Source organism: Phoenix dactylifera, chromosome 5, assembly GCF_051530095.1.
Source record: "Phoenix dactylifera cultivar Ajwa chromosome 5, Ajwa_hap1_PhDact_Kaust_v1.1, whole genome shotgun sequence".
In the NCBI taxonomy this organism is placed as follows: domain Eukaryota; kingdom Viridiplantae; phylum Streptophyta; class Magnoliopsida; order Arecales; family Arecaceae; genus Phoenix; species Phoenix dactylifera.
Window position 1 is genome coordinate 29,285,304 of NC_143194.1, and position 20,083 is coordinate 29,305,386.

The following is a 20,083-nucleotide window of genomic DNA, read 5'->3' on the forward strand; positions in this document are numbered from 1 at the left end:
AAAGTTCCTGCTCTCAGGGTTCTAAGCCATTTAGTAGAATAGTACATCCAAAGGCAAGCAAGCAGGAAGAGCAAGAAGACGACAACCACTTTGTCTCGTAAAACAGTAGGATGGAAATGCAAGGATTCAAACATGATACTGGTCACTACTAATAGAACCAAGCAGACAATTACAGATACATAACCAGGAGTTGTCATACCCTCGACAACTTACGATATTCCAAACATATATAAACATCTAGCACCTCACATAAGTTGAATAAATTACATACACAAAAGTAATGCCACAGTTTATATCACCAAGCATCAGCTCCCTTTGTTGCTCCAAAAATTATGGCAATTGCAGCAATAATGGCCTGCTCATGACATGAAAACAGATCGCATTAAGCATACAAAAATCTCCATGTTTCCCAAAAGAATATAGTCAAATTATTTATCGAGAGATGTAATTTACTCAAAATAACAAGGACCCTTGCATAAACAAATAAATTATTTGCTTGGCTCTTCCCTTAGCACCTCTAAACCAAAGAAATTTGACAAAAAGTCTTCTAGTTGGAAGGGTAAATTCTTATCTATTGCTGGAAAAGCAGCCATAAGTAATGCTGTTTTATCCAACCCTCCAAATCTATTATCTGTCAGTGTTCAAACTTCAAATCGAGGAAGGGGAACTAGGCAACTAGGCGTTAACAACCACGCTGGCATGAAGACTACCCTCCTAGACAAATGGTGCTGGAGAAGCTTCACCTGCAAAGATTCATCTTGGTGATATCTTATTAAGAGAGCCAACTATGGTCGGTGAAGATTTGGTTCTATGAATAAAAGAAAACACTCTTCATTATTGATTATTTGAAGAGATATAATGCAAGTTGCTTCTCCTTCCTGGAAGGCTCTCACCTTTTCCCTTGGTGACGTAAAAACATTAGGTCGTGGGAAGAGACATGGATTGGATAATAACCATTTTGTTCCTTATGTCCTTCTCATTATGATGAATCAATATAGATAAATCAAGCTGTGTCACATTGTTGGGAGTAAGAGGGAATGACCCAGGAAACCCATGTTTTGGCAACTCTTGACATGGAGCTAGTATCAGCAGTGGGAGAAACTAATGGAAATGCTAAATTTCTCCCAAAGATGAAAAGGATCGACCTAAATGGAAGTTGGAAGCTTCTACGTCTTTAAACACAGGAGACCTGATTTCTATCAGCTCTCTCTACAAGTTTTAAACACAATAGTCCTGCTCTGTCCCTATTATTCAACTCTCTAGAAAGCTGCATCTCTTGAGAAGGTAAAAATCTTCTCTTAGCTGGCTATCAAGAATAAGATTCACCTAGAAGAATTTATATCTTATCTCCTCCTTAATTGTTGTTTCGTGAGATAAATATGGAAAGAGCTGAAAAATTAATGTGGTATTAAGGGAAGAGCTTCTTCACTGTTTTCCTCTTGGACAGACTGGAGGAGAACGAGGGTGGTGAAGGAGATCAGAATGGTTGGAATCAGGTTGTGTTGGCAAACGGTTTGTCCTTATGGATGGAGAGGAACAACCGGCTGTTCCCAAAGAAGGCTACATCTAAAAAAGAAATTGTGAAGAAAATCACCTATCTTGTGAGGGGGTGGAAAATTCTGTGCAGAAATAGGAATATACAAGCTTGGAGAAGGTAGTTGATAAACAGACTCCTATAGTCTCCTATTGCCTGATTTGTAAGACCTTCCCTTCCCCTTGGAAGGGCTGCTGTATTCTCTCATTTCTTTAACAGATTCAGGTGGGCTTAGAACCTCTGCTGTATTCTAGATTGAACATCAATACAACTGTCTAGTTTAAAATCTAACATATTAAATATATTTAAGTAAACGATTGATAAAGAGACTTATTAGGTTTTCCCATGTCACAAGACTTCAATTCAAAGGTGCCTGGCTTTATAAGACCCAAGTCATCAATCCTTGAGATCATGCGAGCCTCAATTGCTTATGGCAACTGTCCATTTCTCAAGCATTTTCTACTATAGTTCATGAAACTGCAGCCAAGCTGCATATGTCAGCACAGAATAAGCAATGACTGTTCATATGTATAACTTTATCACTTCAATATTCTAGAAGGTATATCATAGGGACAAGTACTGAAGAATAAAGTTAAATATAACACCCAAAAAATGGTTAAAATCATAAGAAAAAAAATCAGAGTCCTAAATCGCATAGCAGAAGGTAGAAAATATATGTCATCAGAATAAGATAGAATAAATAAAGTTAAATGTAATGATATATAAAGTTCACTGAGTGCTGGAAAGATCACTATGAGAGAGAGAGAAAGAGAGTAGCTAGAAAGCTTAAGGTGTTCGAATAGCCTTGCTATGATGCCACCTTACAGCCCACTTATTATACCCGAACATCCAGTGCAACAAGAACTACCAACTTTATTATTATAACCCCCATATCATACTTGAACTAATTACTACCTTTCATGCGGTACTTGTGTTGCCAACCTAAAAAAACCTAAATATGATACAATCCACTGCAAAAGAAATGACCACCAACATCAATGATGTTGGTCCAACCAGAGGATAGAACAAAAGCCTTTGCAGGCCTAAAACAGACTGGTTTTAAACCAAACTTTCCATCCTTAAGTCTCCTTCTAGCCAACTTTAGTAACCAAACAGCATTTATTTCTGTAATATAGCAAAATTATGTCTAATTATTTCATGTCAAGTTTTATTTAAACATATTCTCTCAAAAAAAGTTTAATTTAAATCTCATTCCAGCTTCCCCCAAATCACGCCTACTCATGTCACTTATAGATAAGAATGTACTAGCGATAGCACTCAGATTTTGTATATTTAGGCCGCATGTGGTAAAGAAATAAGTTCTGTGACTATAGATTGACAAAGCATGGATTATAAAGACATAATTGTTCGAGATTGATGGAAAGTGAAATTCAAGCCTGCCTTTAAAGAAATAATGACACAAATAGAAGTTGATGGCTTCTATCATATATCTGAACTTGGAAAAAAGATAAGCTAGCAAGTAGATAAAGATAAATAGTTAGAATGAATCCCTAAAAACTTTACACAGATAACAGATAGAAAGTTGTTACTTACTGCAACTGTGCAGGCAACAAGCCCTGGTTTCTCTCTGTAGTCAATTCTAGCACAAAGTAGAAGAAAAGCTCCAACATACCACGGGATAGCCGCAAGAAAGAAACCAATTATGAACCTTTCAGTAAGAACCAATATATTGTGATTAAACATGCACCGCTTAAAAACACAGGAATAAATTCATCATACTCAACAGAAAATTGAAAGAAAGAAAGCAGCCTAATCACGAATCATGTAACGCTAACACATGGTACAAGCTTTGACCGAGTAAATAGATAAAAGAAAACACAATATTTGAATGAAAGAAACCATAATTACTTACAAGAACCACCCAATACCACAGCCACAACAAGGGAGACGTGGCTCTCTTAAAGGTCTTCCCTCAACAACTGGTGCATAACCTTGAAAAGAATCAGAAATATAGAGACAAATAAGTGCACAGAATTGACACACAGATGACTGTTTATGATTTATGGTCTACACATAGAGAAATACAGCCACGAATACACATGGATATCACTTAATCCATCAACCAACTTAAAATGCTTGTCATAAAAGCCCAACCTTGTGATATGAATCACAAAAATGTAGTTAGATAATGAAAATTTTGAGATGTACGATTGCTTATGCAAAACAGATTTAGCAGATATCTGACTGAAGCATGGATCATAAGACTTCTCCTAATTAAACTCACAATGACATGATATAGCAATTATTTAGTTTGAGGATTAAAATAACTATATCCCTTGCATTCACTGAGGTATACAAACACATAGGTGCAACTTGCAACTGAGTTGTTGACAGTATTTGAGGCAATCATAAAGCTTCTCTACATCAAACTTAACATGGCAAGATATAATTATTCTTTTGTTTGGGGATCTAAAATATTCCATGGATTCATTAAGGGAAAAAATAAAAATGCAGTTGCAAGAAAGTTGAAAATTTGTCAGATAACAACGAGGTAACATGTACATAAGCACCATATCTAAAGATAATTATGTTTCATCATATAATATTACATATAAAAAGAGAACTGCGAATGCATTCCACTATTTCATAGCAACATCCTACACTGGTTAGAGGTATTGAAGAGCATCATCACTAATAGAGAACTAAAATGTCTTTTGCAAGTGCTTATCTTGACATTTTTAAAAATTAACAAATAATTGATGCATTAATTTATGTTTAAAGAAATTGTGAAATATCATTAACAAACAAAACATAATAGCCTGATTGGAGAGAGGATTTTCTTCTCTAATTGAATTTTAATTGACTAGAAAAGTTGAAATAAAGGAATTTTCAAAGTAATAGCTGAAAGTAGGCTTTTCCCCTCATTGCTTTGAGAAAAGCTCCAAAAGAGGTTTACAAAGATCTCTCTTTTATACTAGTAATGCTATAAGTGGTAGAGTTTTATCCTGGCCCATCATAAGACTAATAAGCATTTAAGGCCCATTAGGTTTGGGCAATTCTAGGCCTCGAGCTCATTATAGCCAGCTCATTCAAGGCCTCAAAAATAAACCCTCAAAAATCAACCTTATCAAGATTTATAATAGTCTTAACTCCAACACCAGGCCCATTAGGCATCACTCTTGTAAGAAAAAGGGGCTTAGCTAGACTTGAATAATATGAATCTGTACAAAACATGCATAAAATTTCCTAAATAATGAACATGGATACAATATAATTTCTAGGTACAAGATTATTATTCTTACAGAAACAGATTCTATGCATATAGAAATCTTGCCCAGAGATAATCTACTTTAAATTGTATTGCCCTAAACTTGCAAAAAAAATTGAAAACTGTATTGCCCAAAACTTGCAATAAAAATTGTATTGCACCAGAGATAATCTACTTTAAACTGTATTCACTCACTGGGAGAAAAAGTGGTTGAATATTGAATATCTAGACTCAAACATATTTCACCAATAAATGTGTCTCGGGCAGGCTTCCCAATTTGCAAATTATTGAATTTGTACATAAGCAGACAGATGCGACATCAATGGCTACAAGAAGTAATTGTCAAGTGGCTGGCACGAAGTAGGCCTACAATCTGGAATTAGTTAGATTTTTAGAGATTGCAAGAGATTACTAGGACTGATCCAGTGGAATTTCTCTTCCAGTAGAAAGGTTTCAAGCCTAGTAGTTATTAGAGCACAGCTTCACTGAATTACTGTTGATCAGTGCAAAGAAATTAGTTAAAGCCAAAAATATAAGTGATGTAATTTATCTTCAAGGAGACTGCAAACTGGTGGACTTCTAAGTGGAATTTAAGTGCAGTCCAGGGGATTCTTTACCATGAGCAGATATACCTGCTGCACAAGCATGGGCAGTATGAGACATAACCATGTAATAGTGCAGACTAATGTGTGGCTAATACTCAAAGTAGTGGCAATAAATTAGAGACATCAAATTGCTCACATATCTGATCAGAAGAATGCCAACTGGAAATTGATTGTAATCCTAGTCATATACTGAAGTTTGCCCACCGTAGTTTTTCCCTTTTTATTTAATGAAGTTCTTATAATTACCATGAAAGAAAAACAAGGAGTCAGATCCCATATTCATCAGATCAGGATCTAAGCTAACTGATCCTAATTACGCTTAAAACAACCCCATCTAATGGCCTTTCCCCTTGCAAAGAATTCGCACAAAAGCAAAGAAATTACAACTGGGCTAGTGAATCTAACGATCTGTTCATTTGTCAACGTCTGTAAGAACCCTAAAATGACCAGGCAACTAACCAATGTCAAATACAAATCATTTCAGGAAAGAAAAAGGAAAATCAAGTATATATTCCTCTAGAATTCCCAAAAAAAATTCAAGAATTCCTGGGTCCCATCATCCGCTTCGACTTTCCACTGAGAAATAAACATCAACCAAGAGATGTAAAGAACCTCTTAGAGCAATTAATCCTAATTAGGTTAGCAAGGGAGTAAGACAGAGATGATCCAGATAGAAAGATGTACCTGGGACGGCTTGGTAGCCTTGAGAATAGTAGGGCACGCCGGAAGTTGGGGGAGGAGGCGAGCCCGTGACTCCGGGAGGAGGAGCCGGCTGGGGGAAGCCCATCGCCGGCGGCTGAGGATAGTTGGGAGCGCCCTGGAACGTGCCGTACTGCTGCTGATGGTGGTGGTGGTGCGGATCGCCCATCTCACCCTTGCTCTTCCCCGGTTCCTCACTCATCTTCTTTCCTTCTTCCTTACCACGAGAAACTGGAATTAACAAGGGGCCAGCCCGCTCCTCTTCCTCAGGCCTTTTATTTTGGAGTAAATTAATTACAGAAGGCTTTTTTTTTTCAGAAATACCCCCCTACATATCAAATTTTACATAAATATCTTTTTCAAACTGATATTTGCATATAGATTTTTATTTTTATTTTTTTATAAAATACACAACCTGGTTTCAAATTAAAATAATTAAAATATAATTAATAAATAAATATAAAAAAATAGTTATAAGACAAAAAAAAGTAATTTCAAAATTTTATTTTATTTTTAATTAAAATATATATAATTTTTATTAATGAAGAACTTATTTACATAAAAATAGTATTTTATAATAATATAAAAATAAGTGTAAATTTTAAAAAAATATTCATACAAAAATCCATATCCTGATATTAGAATATTAGTAAATTATATTTATCTTTCCAAATTTTATTTTTATTCAAAATTTCAATTTATAATTTAATAAATTATTAATCAAATGATTAATTTTAAATAGGACTCAAATATTATATCAAAAAATTAAAAATAATCAGAAAAAATTCTTAAGTGCCATAATAGCTATGAAAAATGTGTACGTCTTTCTTTCAAAAATAACTTGGACTTTTCGCATTAGTTTCATTAACATCGTTAGTTTAATCAGATGTAAAGTCTAAATTTTACTAATTATTGGACATAATTGTAATAAACATAATATTTTCTATTTTGTTTCTTTTATTTTCCCTTTCTTAGCGTCTACTCGCTCCGTGTTACCTGTCCGGCTGGTGAGTGCTCGGGTGGATCCGTACCGTTGGATAAATGAAAACAGGTGGCTGGGCCCGGTTTGCGTGTGGAAACCGTGGCCTTGTGGATATCGTATATTTCAATTCTGGGCCTTTTGGATCACGGCTTTCAATTGCACATAGACATTGACCTGAAAACGACGCGAAAAGGACGCGAGGCAATGTGGAGCAAGATTTCAGTAACGCCGTCATTATTCCATTAAAACGGAACATGACTAAAACAGCTAATTCACCGTCATTATGATTTGGGATTAGAAAATTATTCAGTATTAAAATAACAATCGTTGTCATTTCAATTTATTCGGTACAAAGCAATAACTGTTGTAATGGTTATTGTCCAAGTTACAGTTCGTTCAATTTTTTTTGGAAAAAATAAACACAAGTAGAGGAGAAAGAAGTGTTTTGAAAAGCGAATTAAAAGAAAAAAAAATAAGACCATACAAATACAAATAATAATCATCATTTTCAAACAAATGTTTGTATAATAAAATATCAGACTAATAATAGTTGTTATTTAAATAGTCGTCATTATTATGTGTAACATAATTTTGACATCATGAAGCAATTGAATTGATAAAATCATTAGGATTGGTGTCAATGACCTAATTTAAATCCCATCTTAACCATTATTTATGATCTCGATATATTTTTATAAATGTTATACTCTTCAGACATTAATTAATATGTATGCATATTTCATGTAAAGTAAGAAGCAAGTTCTAGTTGCGTTGTTACTTTGCTGTGTGAGATTTCTGAGCAATGGTAGTCTCTGAAAGAAATTAAAGATGAATAAAATTAGCTCTTCTAATTGTCAAAGCTGTTACTATTAAAAATAATTCTCGAGAACATAGTGTGAATTTATGGACAAGTATGGTATGAACCCACAGAATTCGACGATCTAATTATGAATTAAGAAAATGATTCTAGTTGTGGAATAGCCTTTTGTCTTTATTAGGCTACGATATCGACAGCTTGAGCATAATATTAGGGCTAGGATAAGTTAGACTCGATATTCTCTTTTGACATGGGCTATATCCAAAATCCAAATGCAGCACGAATTATTAATGGGTCCCCAGCCTCTACATGCCAACCCTTCATTTTTAGCATTTAGAAATTATTATATTATAATTTTCTGGCTCAAACCATTCGTCTCGCCTCAATGATTAGATCATTTAAAATATATATCAGGCCTCAATAGGTGACACAAAGGTGTCATCATGGCCAATTTTATCCACTATATTGCAAGAAAAAATCCTCTAATATAACCCATTATTCCTCTCAAGTGCAGTATGTCCTCTATGAATTTAAGTTGCCTGCAATTGGTGCTTAAATAATATATTGGACTACAAATGAAGACAAAACGTTATTCCACGTGGAGAGATCTATTGGGCCTATTTTGGGCTGCGTCAATTCTAATGCCCGAGAAATTGAGTCACAAACCAACCACGCGTGGGTGTCTTAAACAACTGGGCCGGGCCAGGACTTGGCATCACCGACCATACTTAAAACATTAATGACGGTAGAAATAGCAGAGAACATCGCCGTCGCCCACCTGAGGTCGTGACGCGGTTCCTAGTCGGTGAACGCGGAAACAACCACCGACGCCAATCTCGGCAGCCACAAACGAAGCCCAACTCTTAGAGGGTGCCTCGCAGAGGAGAGACGTCCTCCTGGATAGTGATTCTGCGACAGTTATTGGGTGAATCCTGCATGCTTCTGGGAGGATTGGCGATTACCACTCCTTGCTGAGAGATATGCAAGACATGATTTGTGATGAAATGGTGATTCAGGTGAAGCACTAATGATTCAGGTGATTTGTGTTTAGAGAGACTAATGGAACGGTGGATTAGGTAGCTTCTTTTGTTGCTGACTACTCGGAGGATCGTCTATGAGAGAAGAAGGCGAAGTTGCCTAGTGCTCTTTGTGATGTATTGCTTTTTGATATTTTTAGCGGTATCCATACATGTTATGCATAATACTTTTGGGAAAAAAAAAACAAACAAACAAACAAACAAAGCCCGACGGGGTAAGCAGCAGCGACTCGTATTTGGTCTACAATTGCTAGTCACCATGACATTTAATTTTGGGTACCGGGTCCGTAGCAACCGTTAACGTGGTCAAGAAGCCGGTCCAATTGGATTACTTACGAAACAGGGCACACTATGGAAACATCGAGGAAGAACCACCGAAACCTCCAAGGAAGTGAAAGTGGCCTAAATGGAATGGACTTGGAGACAAACAGTGATCTTCTTTTTTTTTTGTCTGAAGTGCTCTCCCATGAGCTTCTCGTGAGCCATAGCCAGGTTGACGGCGTCTTAATTAAGGCGATAAAAGGAAGCCAGGAGAGCTGTCGATTGGGTTGTAGCTTTGAAAAGTTCGGCCAAAGGAGCAAGGAAGAAAAGCTAGCACGGATGACCAAACAGCATCTTGATGTTGGGTCCTCTTGGTCTGGTCGGCGGCCAACAGGCTGATCTGGGTTTGGACCTGCACTGTGTTTGTCTGTGGACTTACGGTGCCAAATTTTTGGTACAAGACGTAGATTTTAGAAAAATTAATGGCTCTGCCGTTGGGGAATTACGACTGACGAGCGGTGGGCTCTTTTGGTCTCAATAAAAGGATAGATCTTGGGTTCTTAATTTCCTCGTTTACATGGATTGTGAATGACTTCATGGCTCAGGGAATAGATCATATGTAGCCTGAAGCCCTTGTGTTCTCCGTTTTGCAATTACTAGTCTGTATAACTTACGTATCCCATACTTGTTAGACTAGGATATATGTATGTTTCACATGTTCTTCCTCTCTCTCTTTCTCTCTCTCTCTCTCTCGGACACATACTTTAATTAATGACTTTGGTAAAAAAAAATTAGTAAATTGGATAAATTAAACCATTCGAGTATAGATATGTTCGTAAAAATTAGAAAACAAAATATTCAAAAATTAAATAAAAGGATTTATTATGGAGTCCCATAATATAGTTTCAGTATAGTTTAGTCTCATAAGCTGTCATCCAATTCGCTGCACTACTAATATTTTTGTAAATGTATGATACCTCAAGTAAAAGCATCCATGGCACCTTTATTTTATAGCAATTGCATTTGCATGCCAGGAGGACTAAAAGGTTCCCAAAATAGCAAGACTTGCTCCGGGGCAGGTTTAAGAGTCAAAACCTAGTGGCTTCAAATATTGCTGCCATGCAGGGTTGAAAATGTAAAAAAATACAAAGGAAGCAATATTCTCATGTCTTTATGAACGAAGGAAATATATTATCCGGACAACTTTTTTTTTTTTTTAAGAAAAAAGTGGTTAAGACCAGCACCTTACTAGAGATTAGCTAAGGCATTTGTAACTAGCAAAATTTTGTATACTTGATGACAGATGGAATAAAGCCAGATACTTATATTAAAATAACTTTTTTCTCCATGCACGTCCTAAGAATTGCTATCAACGCCATGAATTAGTGCATGATTCTTCTCAAGAAACACCATGAATTAGTAAATTTCAAGGTAGAGAGGATTCATATGTCAGGCATTCCAAAATCTTACATTTCCAATACAAGAGAATTAGAGAAATTGATGGTAGGTGAGAGGCTTGGTGTGGCTTGTTATACCATAGGGTGGATTTGAGTTTACCAAAGATAAGTATCGAAAATTTATGGTGTAGATGCAATAATATATCGAACAATCTGTAAGTAAAATCTGTGAGGAAAATAAGCATCTGAACAAATTTATACTCATGAATTAGAATAATTCAGAGGATTATTCTAATTATTCAAGTACTCTATATCCAGACTTGGGGAAGGCAAAACCCTGATCAAATTGAAAAAAAAAAAAAAAGACAGCCACTTCCTTTTTTTCTACACTAGAACCAATATCTGATCGTTGAACTAGACGAAATTAAGTTCATGGAGCTCTTCAAAGTAAACAAACTTGAGCTTAAATTTTCCCATGAATTGTCTCTTTCAATCGATTTCAATTATTTTTTTCTTACTGCATGTGGGTGTGATTAGCTTTTTAACGCAACTGTTCATCACCCTCAAGCTTGACTGTTCAACAGTAATAACTATAACCAGTTTGTTCTCTCAAAGAACAGAAAATTTCAAGCTTTATTCAATTCAAACATCATGTGGGAGACAAACCGTCTTGCAAGGAATGTCCAGTTTTAATAAATAATGAAACAAAAATCGGTATCACTTTCTCTAGCTTCCACATTTCTCGAGTAAAAATTAACTCCAAAGATTCACAAGAAACCATGCAAGTTTGGTATAATTGTTGGCAACGAAACCTTTTCTTCTCCAGCTCCAAACTCCAATGTTCCAAACTCCGAAACAAACCAATGAAATAAATCTATAAATTAAGGGGTGATAGAGACAGAAAAGAGTTTTTTTTTTTCCTGAAGTTGGGGTCAGGCACCAAACTCAAAAGTTCCATAGCATTGAGATCCTTGAATTTGGGGATGGTTAATGGCAGACATGGTTAAACTTCCCTTGCAGGGGTCAAATTCAGCACCTTCCACCCCCTCGAAAGAAGGGTTTGTAAAAAAAATTAGATTCACATGACTTAAAGCAAAGCAGAGACATCATGGATACGGCTGCCACTATATTTATATTAAAACTCTATGATCTATTCGACTTATAAAAAAATAAAAAAAATAAGATAGAAAAATAAATTATGCTATAGAACCTCAGCTAGATAATGAAATGTAGAAGACTTGTTGATTTTTTATACAAAAAAAAAGGTATTTTATGGAACTATAGAACAAAAGGAGATTGATGTAACTTTCTAAGTGCCGGCCTAACCAGCCAATGGCCATTCCCATCAGAGAAATGTGTGACGTGTGGAAAAATGTTAGGTGGTGCAGATGAGTGCGAAAGCCTTTCCTATTATTATAAAGTCGTGAAAACTGAAAGTAAGATGGATTTTTTTGACCTTTTAGCTTTTTGTAAAGCAAAAAGATTTAAATCCATTTACGCGGTGCGTGGAAGTCTCCTCTGTGGCAAAAGATGTAAAAGGATTTTAAGAAAAGTTAGTAACCTACTTTAATTAGCATTCGTCAGCTGTGAGATGCTCTCTGACTAATTTGACTTCTTAAACGGGCAGCTTGGCTGCCTTTTGGCTTCACGCCAGACATGAGAAATTTTGAGGGTGTATTCCTCTTTCGAATGGCGACCAAAGTAGATACGGCGATCCAATCCGTAAACAATTCATTTTAAGTATATTTAGGTTTGACATAACTAGATTTAGATCATAAATAATTTAATTTGATTAGACCTATTTATTAAATATGTTAGGTTTAGAATTAATTTTTTTATTTAATTATTTGATAATTGTATCAGATTATAATCCGAATCATTTAATCTATTTAAAATTTATTTTGCCCAACGTGCTTAAAACCTAGTTACCTGTTTTTGACTTGTTTAACTCAACCTGCTTAACTTGTTTAATTTATTTAAATTCATTTAATCTATTAAAAATCTATTTAACTTGACTTGACTTGTTTAATAAATAGACTATATGATCGGGTCAGATTATCTGTTTAATAAGCAGATTAGATTCAAATCTAAAATTTCGATCTGTTTAATAAATAGGCTGAATTTAGGTTGACAATTTTTTGATCCGATCTGCATTCAACCCGATCCGAGCTGATTGCCAACCCTACTGCCATGTAAAGGTGCATCTCACGAGGATAGTTGCAGTTGATTTTTAACTATGCAAATTATAATTTATTGGTCAAATATATAATCAAAGCGGGGAATTTGGACCCATCTTTCAACAAGAAAATTATGTGGCGTACTAATCCGGGAGTTCCAGCTATAAAATTCATCGTACAAAAAAATTTATTTATTTGAAGTTCTTTTAGTCTGATGAACATGCTTCTATTTTTTTTGTTCATAACTAATTATATCATTTAATAGTTATTTTCATTCTCATATGATGCACAATATTTTCTTAAAAAATAAATGATTCTCAAATTATAAACTCTCTAACTTTGGCGTAATTTTAACAAGATGAGCCGGGCATGATTAATGTTTTGTCCAAGTTGTTGTTAATGATTATTATTTGATTACATGAAGCTTTGGATCAAGAAAATTTGTCTAGGGTGCTATGTGGTGGTTGGGATAGGCGTGCCTTGTGGCACAGTTCCCATGCTGACTAATAAAAGGTGTATCATATGGGTTTATTTGCCTAGGCCTATTTTTTTCCTAATAACTAAAGTTTTTGAGCTACGAGTATGTAACAAATGGTATCAAAGCCGAGTAGAAGCCAGTTATGACGAGAACATTATGAGGCTAGGTAGAAAAAATTGTTGTCATAATCCTCCTCCTAACAACTTAAGTTTTTTGATCTTTCTCAAGATGAAATCTTAATCGAAGAGATTTCTTTATATAACAAAATAAACATCCGCTGTACATCTAGCTTAAAACAAATAATATGAACACAAAAAATGGTCCTCTTTACCTTCATTTTATAACTTCTAAAAAACTTTCTCCATGTACATTCCATTCATTGATTAATAAAAATCCCGGGAAAGTTTTTAAGTTCCTCGATTATTACTCAACAAAAACATAGTCAATTTTATGAATACAAAAGGAGCTAGATTTAGTTCAAAGCAAAATTCGCCTCTTAAGGCTAGGAAAAATATGAAGGATCAAGCAACAAACCATGACCTCCTAGTCCAAATACACATCAGCATAACATGAGGGTTTGCCCTGACCCGGGGTACCTTTATGGTGATGGCAGGATGCAAATCACTGCATGCGAGGCTTTAAGTTGGGCATATCCTCATGCCATGAAGTCCTACTTTGTGCCACGCGCTCCCCACTCTTGGACCATATAGAAGGCATCCCCTCATTGTACTCTTACTTCTATGTGCATATGGCGTGGCCGTCCAAAACAAGCAATTGACTCAGCAATTAATACTTCGGACCGGAAACAATGAAAGTACCATAGAACTAGTTAATGTTGAAGGTCGGACAAAATGAAGATTTCCTATACCCAACGAAATCTATTAGAATAAGTTATGATCTCATGCTTACATGAAACGTATGTCATGCATGGGATGCTTTCCCAGCGCGTGGTTTGGAATCCTAAAACGCCATCCCCACTTCAAACCACCTTTGCATGGATTGGCCATATCTGCAATGCCGAACTAGAGAAACTATACCACCACCTTGGAGCATGAAATGTATGTAGTTTAGTTGTTTGTATTTTACGTGGATGTTTAACGAAGTGCATTGTTTATTAATCGAGAAAGCAAAATGAAGGGCCGTTCAAGTGACATGCCACTGTATTGTATGTTTGAAGGAAATGACAATATACGTGCATGACAGCACGCATATTGGATAGGGCTTCTTCTAATGAGTTCCAGTAATGACTTTGATGCTTTTCTTAACCTCAAGATTTGGATTGGGTAACGTGTAGAAGATGGACCTACTTGCTGGTTTGCATCGTGCATCCGTGAGACGTCTCCTTAACCTTCCCTCCTACTTTATAGTCTTTATTCCACTTTACTCTCTCACTTTCGGTGACACTTAAGACGAGAGTCGCGATTATTTTTTTTGCTCATTAAGTCTACTCAGCATTCCTTTTCTTTGCCAAACTCTTTGGTTAACTTGCTGTGCTCTTAAGCTTTCATGAGATTGTATTGGGTCTTGACTTAATGTTCCATAATACCGACACATTCAACTTATTACCAGTATTTTTTTGCTTGATTTATGTATATATGTACGATTTTTGACAAGATTCCCCTAAGTTAATTAATTGATCATATCTATCATTATCTATAATTTATATTACTGTATTTAGCTTCTAATTAGAGGCATGGTTAGGTTCTCAACTTTTAGTAGCTGGAGCAAATGATTATAGGTTAAATCCCTGAACCAGTAGTTATTTGCTAAAAAAAAGGGACATGGCCAAATTTTTTATATACCCAGATTTTTTGTTAAGAAATGTCATGGAACTATATATGGAACATAGTCATTATTTTTCTTTCATGCTATCTTGACAAACTATTAGATTCCAAAGGTAGATGTTGAGTATTATGAGGTGGCTAGCTTATACTATTCAATAAAATTTGCTAGAAGACACCATGGTAGAGGACAATAAAAAGTGGAAGACATATTGCACAAGTCAATATCTGCAAATCAAAATACATAAAGCCCTTAGAAATTTAGCAGTATTACTTTCAAAATTAAACTTGTGCATACGCCCCACCAGCAATGGAAACAAAGCTTTGAACTGGAGACTTACTGTTCATTAAGTTCTTGAACAAATCAATAGTTCATTTTTATTTCAACATTTTGAAGAATATACAACTACTAAAATTACTGGACACCCTAACTTGGTAGAGGTCATCAAGTTGAGCATTTTAAGAAAAGAGGTCTTATACTATATATATATATATATATATATATATATATATATATATTTGCAGCAATTCAAGCACATTTTGTTCATGCGCCACTTTTATTCAAAATGCAATGAGTTCATTGCTAATAGCTGTCAAGATTATCAAGATTAGTCATCTTTTTTTCAAATTTCAAACCCTTTTTCACCAAGAGACAAAAGTGGTAGAGGCGTCTTAACAAGGGGGGAAGAGAAAAATGATGGATTTGTCTGATCTAAATAGCATCATTGAGATTAAATGCACACATCTCCATTGCACAGTCTGTTACAAACCTTTGTGGCTCATGATTGAGAGACCCCGTGCTCGTAGCCTCAGTGTTAGGATTCCATCTTCTTTGTTGCTGGTTCTAGTTTCTACCTGTTGCATGTCACACGATGTCTCCAAATTCTCTTGAACAAATTACAACTATACTAAGATTAGAGTATTGGATCCCATCAGAACTTCGTAATGAAGTGTACCTTGGGCAAGAGTAACATCAAGGTAGTTGATATTGTAAAGACATTTAGATATTATGATTTGCTCGATGTTTAATCACAGTCAAGCTTGTCATAACACAAGTCATCATAGTATAGTTGCTTAAACTAACGTAATCCTCGTAATTCACCTTGTTCACAACTAAGGTTGATAACACACACACCCTTTTTTTACGAACAATAAATGAGTTACTGCAAGGAACCAGTACTCATTTTTGGAGACACAATCAACATACGAGCTTAAACAGACAAAGTTTTGATTCATTTGCGCAACCAAAATTTGGACAGTCATACGGCATTAAAATAAATTCTCATACGAAATCTAGAGATCTAAATAAGTTCACGATCATCCTATTTTTATTGGATGATTTGAAGGAAAGGACCATCAGATGCACGGCTGGGGTTGATGGATTTGTTTGGTAACCATTAAATGCGTCACGGGGGACCATGGAAAGTTCAATGCACCGGCTGCGGTCGGCTCAACATTTGACTAAAGCCAAAGGCCACACTTGTTCTTGTTCTCAACTCTTTTATCTTGACCGGTCAGTCGGTCACCATGATGCCCTGCATACGTAATTGGAGTCAAGCCTGGTTACTGTTCCTGCCGAACCCTTTAGACCGTGGTATAAGTAGGAAAAGAGTTTAATTCTCAACAACTCCTCAACGACTAGTTTGTCTTGGAGGAAGGTTTAGGATATGTTAAAAGACCCACAGACTAGCACCGGAATTCGACTCCCCTGGAATAGCCAGGATATTTCTACCTCCCACTTAAGTTATGTTTTATATTAGTTTACTACTTCTTAGAATCTTAACTTAATAAGTGGATATTAAATCCCTTTCCAACCCAAGTGCTGGTCTCTACAAGTAAATGGTGGACTCAGCAGGCTTAAAAAACGACCTAAAAAGAAACCATGAAACTATGCCGTGTGGCCATGAGTAACCAAGACCTGGTAAACACGTCCCTCGGCGTTGCTTAGGAAATTCGAAAGGACGGAGAAAATATAAGCCCGTTCCACTGCTTCCATCTGGAGAAACCGCGTTTTTTTTTGCGTAGGAGGTTTTTCTTTTTCCCACATATTGCATCGCAATTCCAAACCCGTTCAATCTGTTTTTTTTTCCTTTTGAGTACGTATAACGTTTCATTTGATTTCAAAGCCCAGCTTCTTCTATAGTCTAGTCCGTAGAGGTAGAACGAAGTTTTGATGGGAAATAAGCTAATATAAAACGCCTCCGTCCTTCGTTCTCTTTCTTAATCTATTCACTGATCCTCCCCTGTCGAGAAAACCGCTACTTCCTTTCTCTTGCCTTCTTCTCTTCCAATCTTTTCCCTTCTCTATAAGGATCTCGGCCTCGGCTGTTAGTTTCATGGGCAGGCTGTAGAAATGACTTCTCCTTATAGTACGGTTCCCCTCTTCTTGGCTCTCCTCTTGTACTCCCTTCTCCACCCGTATCCCACCTCAGCTTCTCTCTTCAACTGGAGCAGCTCGGTGACGTCCCATGGTTCTCCCCTCCCCGGCATCGAATTGCCGAGCTACCTCAGCTTCAACGCCGTCACCTCCTCCGATAAATCAAGCTGCGATCACCCCCTCGATGCCGCCGGCCATGCTGAAGCGAAGGTCCAATACCGCCCCGATGACTCCATCTACGGCGACGATGAAGGCGACGACGCCGCGCCGGCCTCGTCGACCTTGAAGCTCCACCTCAAGCACCGGCCTGGGAAGGTCCCCGGTGCCGCCGAGTGGACTGGAAAAGAATATCTGATCAACTCCACCCGCAGAGATCTTTCAAGAATCCAGACGCTTCTCACGAGGAGGGCTGTAGAGAAGAAGAAGAACCGTAAAACCGTGTCTCGCCTTAGGACGACCGCCGGCAAGACCGATCGCCGCTCGATCACCTCCGAGTCGGAGGAAAAGGTGGCGGCTTCGGCGCCGCCGGAGCTCGCGGGGCGGCTGATGGCCACCCTGGAATCCGGCATCACCCTCGGCTCCGGCGAGTACTTCATAGACGTATTCGTCGGCACGCCGCCGCGGCACTTCTCCCTGATCCTCGACACGGGCAGCGACCTGAACTGGATCCAATGCCTGCCGTGCCACGACTGCTTCGAGCAGCACGGTCCCGTCTATGACCCCACCGCCTCCTCCACCTACCGCAACGTCAGCTGCGGCGATCCCCGCTGCGGCCTCGTCTCGCCGCCGTGGCCCCGCCGTTCCGGCGACCAAGCCTGCCCCTACTTCTACTGGTACGGCGACCACTCCAACACCACCGGCGACCTCGCCCTGGAGACGTTTACCGTCAACCTCACCACCGCGGACGGCGCCGGCACCGAGTTCCGCCGCGTGGACGGCGTCATTTTCGGGTGCGGCCACTCGAACCGGGGTCTCTTCCACGGCGCCGCCGGCCTCCTGGGCCTCGGCCGCGGGCCCCTCTCCTTCTCCTCCCAGCTCCGCTCCCTCTACGGCCACACCTTCTCCTACTGCCTCGTCGACCGCAACAGCGACCTCAGCGTCTCCAGCAAGCTCATCTTCGGCGAGGACCGCAACCTCCTCGGCCACCCCGATCTCAACTATACCTCCTTCGTCAACACCACCGGTAAGAAGGACGACCCGGCCGACACCTTCTACTACGTCCACGTAAAGGAGATAGTCGTCGGCCGGGAGGTGCTGGATATCCCTCCAGAGACGTGGGAATTGTCGCCGGAGGGGGCGGGCGGAACCATCGTGGACTCCGGCACGACGCTGAGCTACTTCGCGAACCCGGCCTACCAAGCGATCAAGGAGGCCTTCGTCAAGAAGGTGAACAAGTATCCATTGATGGAGGACTTCCCCATACTGAGTCCTTGCTACAATGTGTCGGGCGTCGAGAAAGTGGAGCTGCCGGAGTTCGCAATCCGGTTCGCGGACGGGGCGGTGTGGAACTTCCCGGTGGAGAATTACTTCTTCCGGGTGGAGCCGGAGGAGATCGTCTGCCTCGCCATCCTCGGGACGCAGAACTCGTCGCTCTCGATCCTGGGGAATTATCAGCAGCAGAATTTCCACATCATGTATGATATGAAGAAGTTCCGGCTGGGGTTTGCGCCGATGAAGTGTGCTCAAGTGTAGCTTCTCTGCATTATTAGATTGCAGATAAACGATTGAACAATCCCCACATTCGCTTTCTAAAGGTCTGCAGATAGATAGATATGAAAGGATGATTGGACTGAGAATTTTGGGATTTTGAGGGAGGTGATGGGAAATCTTTTTACCTCCCAAAGCAAAGGTAGCGCAATACATTACAATCGTATTCTTTTTCTTGTCTTTTTTTCTGATAAATGTAAGAGAGAAAATTCAAGACTTGTATTCTCTTTCTCCGAGTTTCTTCTATATCTGGCTTTATTGGCTGTGTCTAAAATTGCTGATAAATTCACAACCATTTGAAATGAGCTAGTTATTCAGAATTTCATCTGTTCATCTTGTCGTTTGTGATTCCTAAGCTGATCCTTCTGGTATTATTTGATACTCATGACTAATAATCTTCTAATTCTTTGGTCTTTTTTTTTTTTTTGCTAAAGTAATTCTTTGGTCTTTGATATGGTAAGATACCAGCATTTGGAGCTCATTATATGTCATTTATTGCATACGCTGCATAGTAAACCATCTTCCAATGGATTAAACTGTTCTCCCAGCAGCCGCAGGTATTGTTGAATGATGTTGACAATGATAGACAGAAAAATATTCCCGGTGTCGTAAATCTTATTTGCAGCACAAGGAAATCATTTATGGCCGTATGAGTCATTGACAGTTTTGGTTTCATCTTGGATGGTTTGCAGTTAACACGAAAGCCTTGGTGGTTCGCCCTTGTAAACAAATGCTGAACATCCTGATATCCTTTACCATGAATCAATGCCACCCCCTCATACAAGAAATTGTGTTCCCACGTTAGATTGGGTTTATATCTCTTCTTGCCACGATCATCAATGACCCTTCCTGCCCATCTCCACTAATACCAAATGCTACTGACCTTTTATGCTTCCTTCTACTCTGATCTATGATCGAGTCATCGTCCTCTTCCATCCTGTTCTGCTGACTTTCGACTGCCGACTGCTGACCCTTACATTAAGCCCATTTCTGCCGTGTCCT

The 20,083-nt window shown here is 38.2% G+C and overlaps 2 protein-coding genes across 2 annotated transcripts; one reads left to right on the forward strand and one right to left on the reverse strand.

Annotated features, from left to right (window-relative positions):
- Nucleotides 1-123: 123 nt before the first annotated feature.
- On the reverse strand, nucleotides 124-6,341 carry LOC103703370 (large ribosomal subunit protein eL20z-like). Its single transcript, XM_008786209.6, has 4 exons — nucleotides 6,053-6,341; nucleotides 3,408-3,486; nucleotides 3,089-3,203; nucleotides 124-355 (listed from the first exon to the last, which is right to left on the reverse strand). Exons 1-4 carry the CDS (start codon nucleotides 6,267-6,269, stop codon nucleotides 296-298), a joined length of 471 nt encoding a protein of 156 aa, XP_008784431.3. The 5' UTR covers nucleotides 6,270-6,341; the 3' UTR covers nucleotides 124-295.
- A 10,870-nt stretch (nucleotides 6,342-17,211) lies between these two features.
- LOC103703371 (aspartyl protease family protein 2-like) lies at nucleotides 17,212-19,414 on the forward strand. The gene has a single exon (XM_008786210.6). It carries the CDS (start codon nucleotides 17,351-17,353, stop codon nucleotides 19,064-19,066), a length of 1,716 nt encoding a protein of 571 aa, XP_008784432.3. The 5' UTR covers nucleotides 17,212-17,350; the 3' UTR covers nucleotides 19,067-19,414.
- The last annotated feature ends 669 nt before the right edge of the window (nucleotides 19,415-20,083 follow it).

What these genes read in the sequence shown, in the direction of transcription:
- LOC103703370 (XM_008786209.6), bottom strand. Translation starts at nt 6,269, where the DNA reads ATGAGTGAGGAACCGGGGAAGAGCAAGGGTGAGATGGGCGATCCGCAC. An exon ending in TGTGGTATTGGGTGGTTCTT is followed by an intron (nt 3,204 to 3,407) that starts GTAAGTAATTAT and finishes TCTTACTGAAAG; the next exon opens with GTTCATAATTGGTTTCTTTC. An exon ending in TTGTTGCCTGCACAGTTGCA is followed by an intron (nt 356 to 3,088) that starts GTAAGTAACAAC and finishes TGTCATGAGCAG; the next exon opens with GCCATTATTGCTGCAATTGC.
- LOC103703371 (XM_008786210.6), top strand. Translation starts at nt 17,351, where the DNA reads ATGACTTCTCCTTATAGTACGGTTCCCCTCTTCTTGGCTCTCCTCTTG.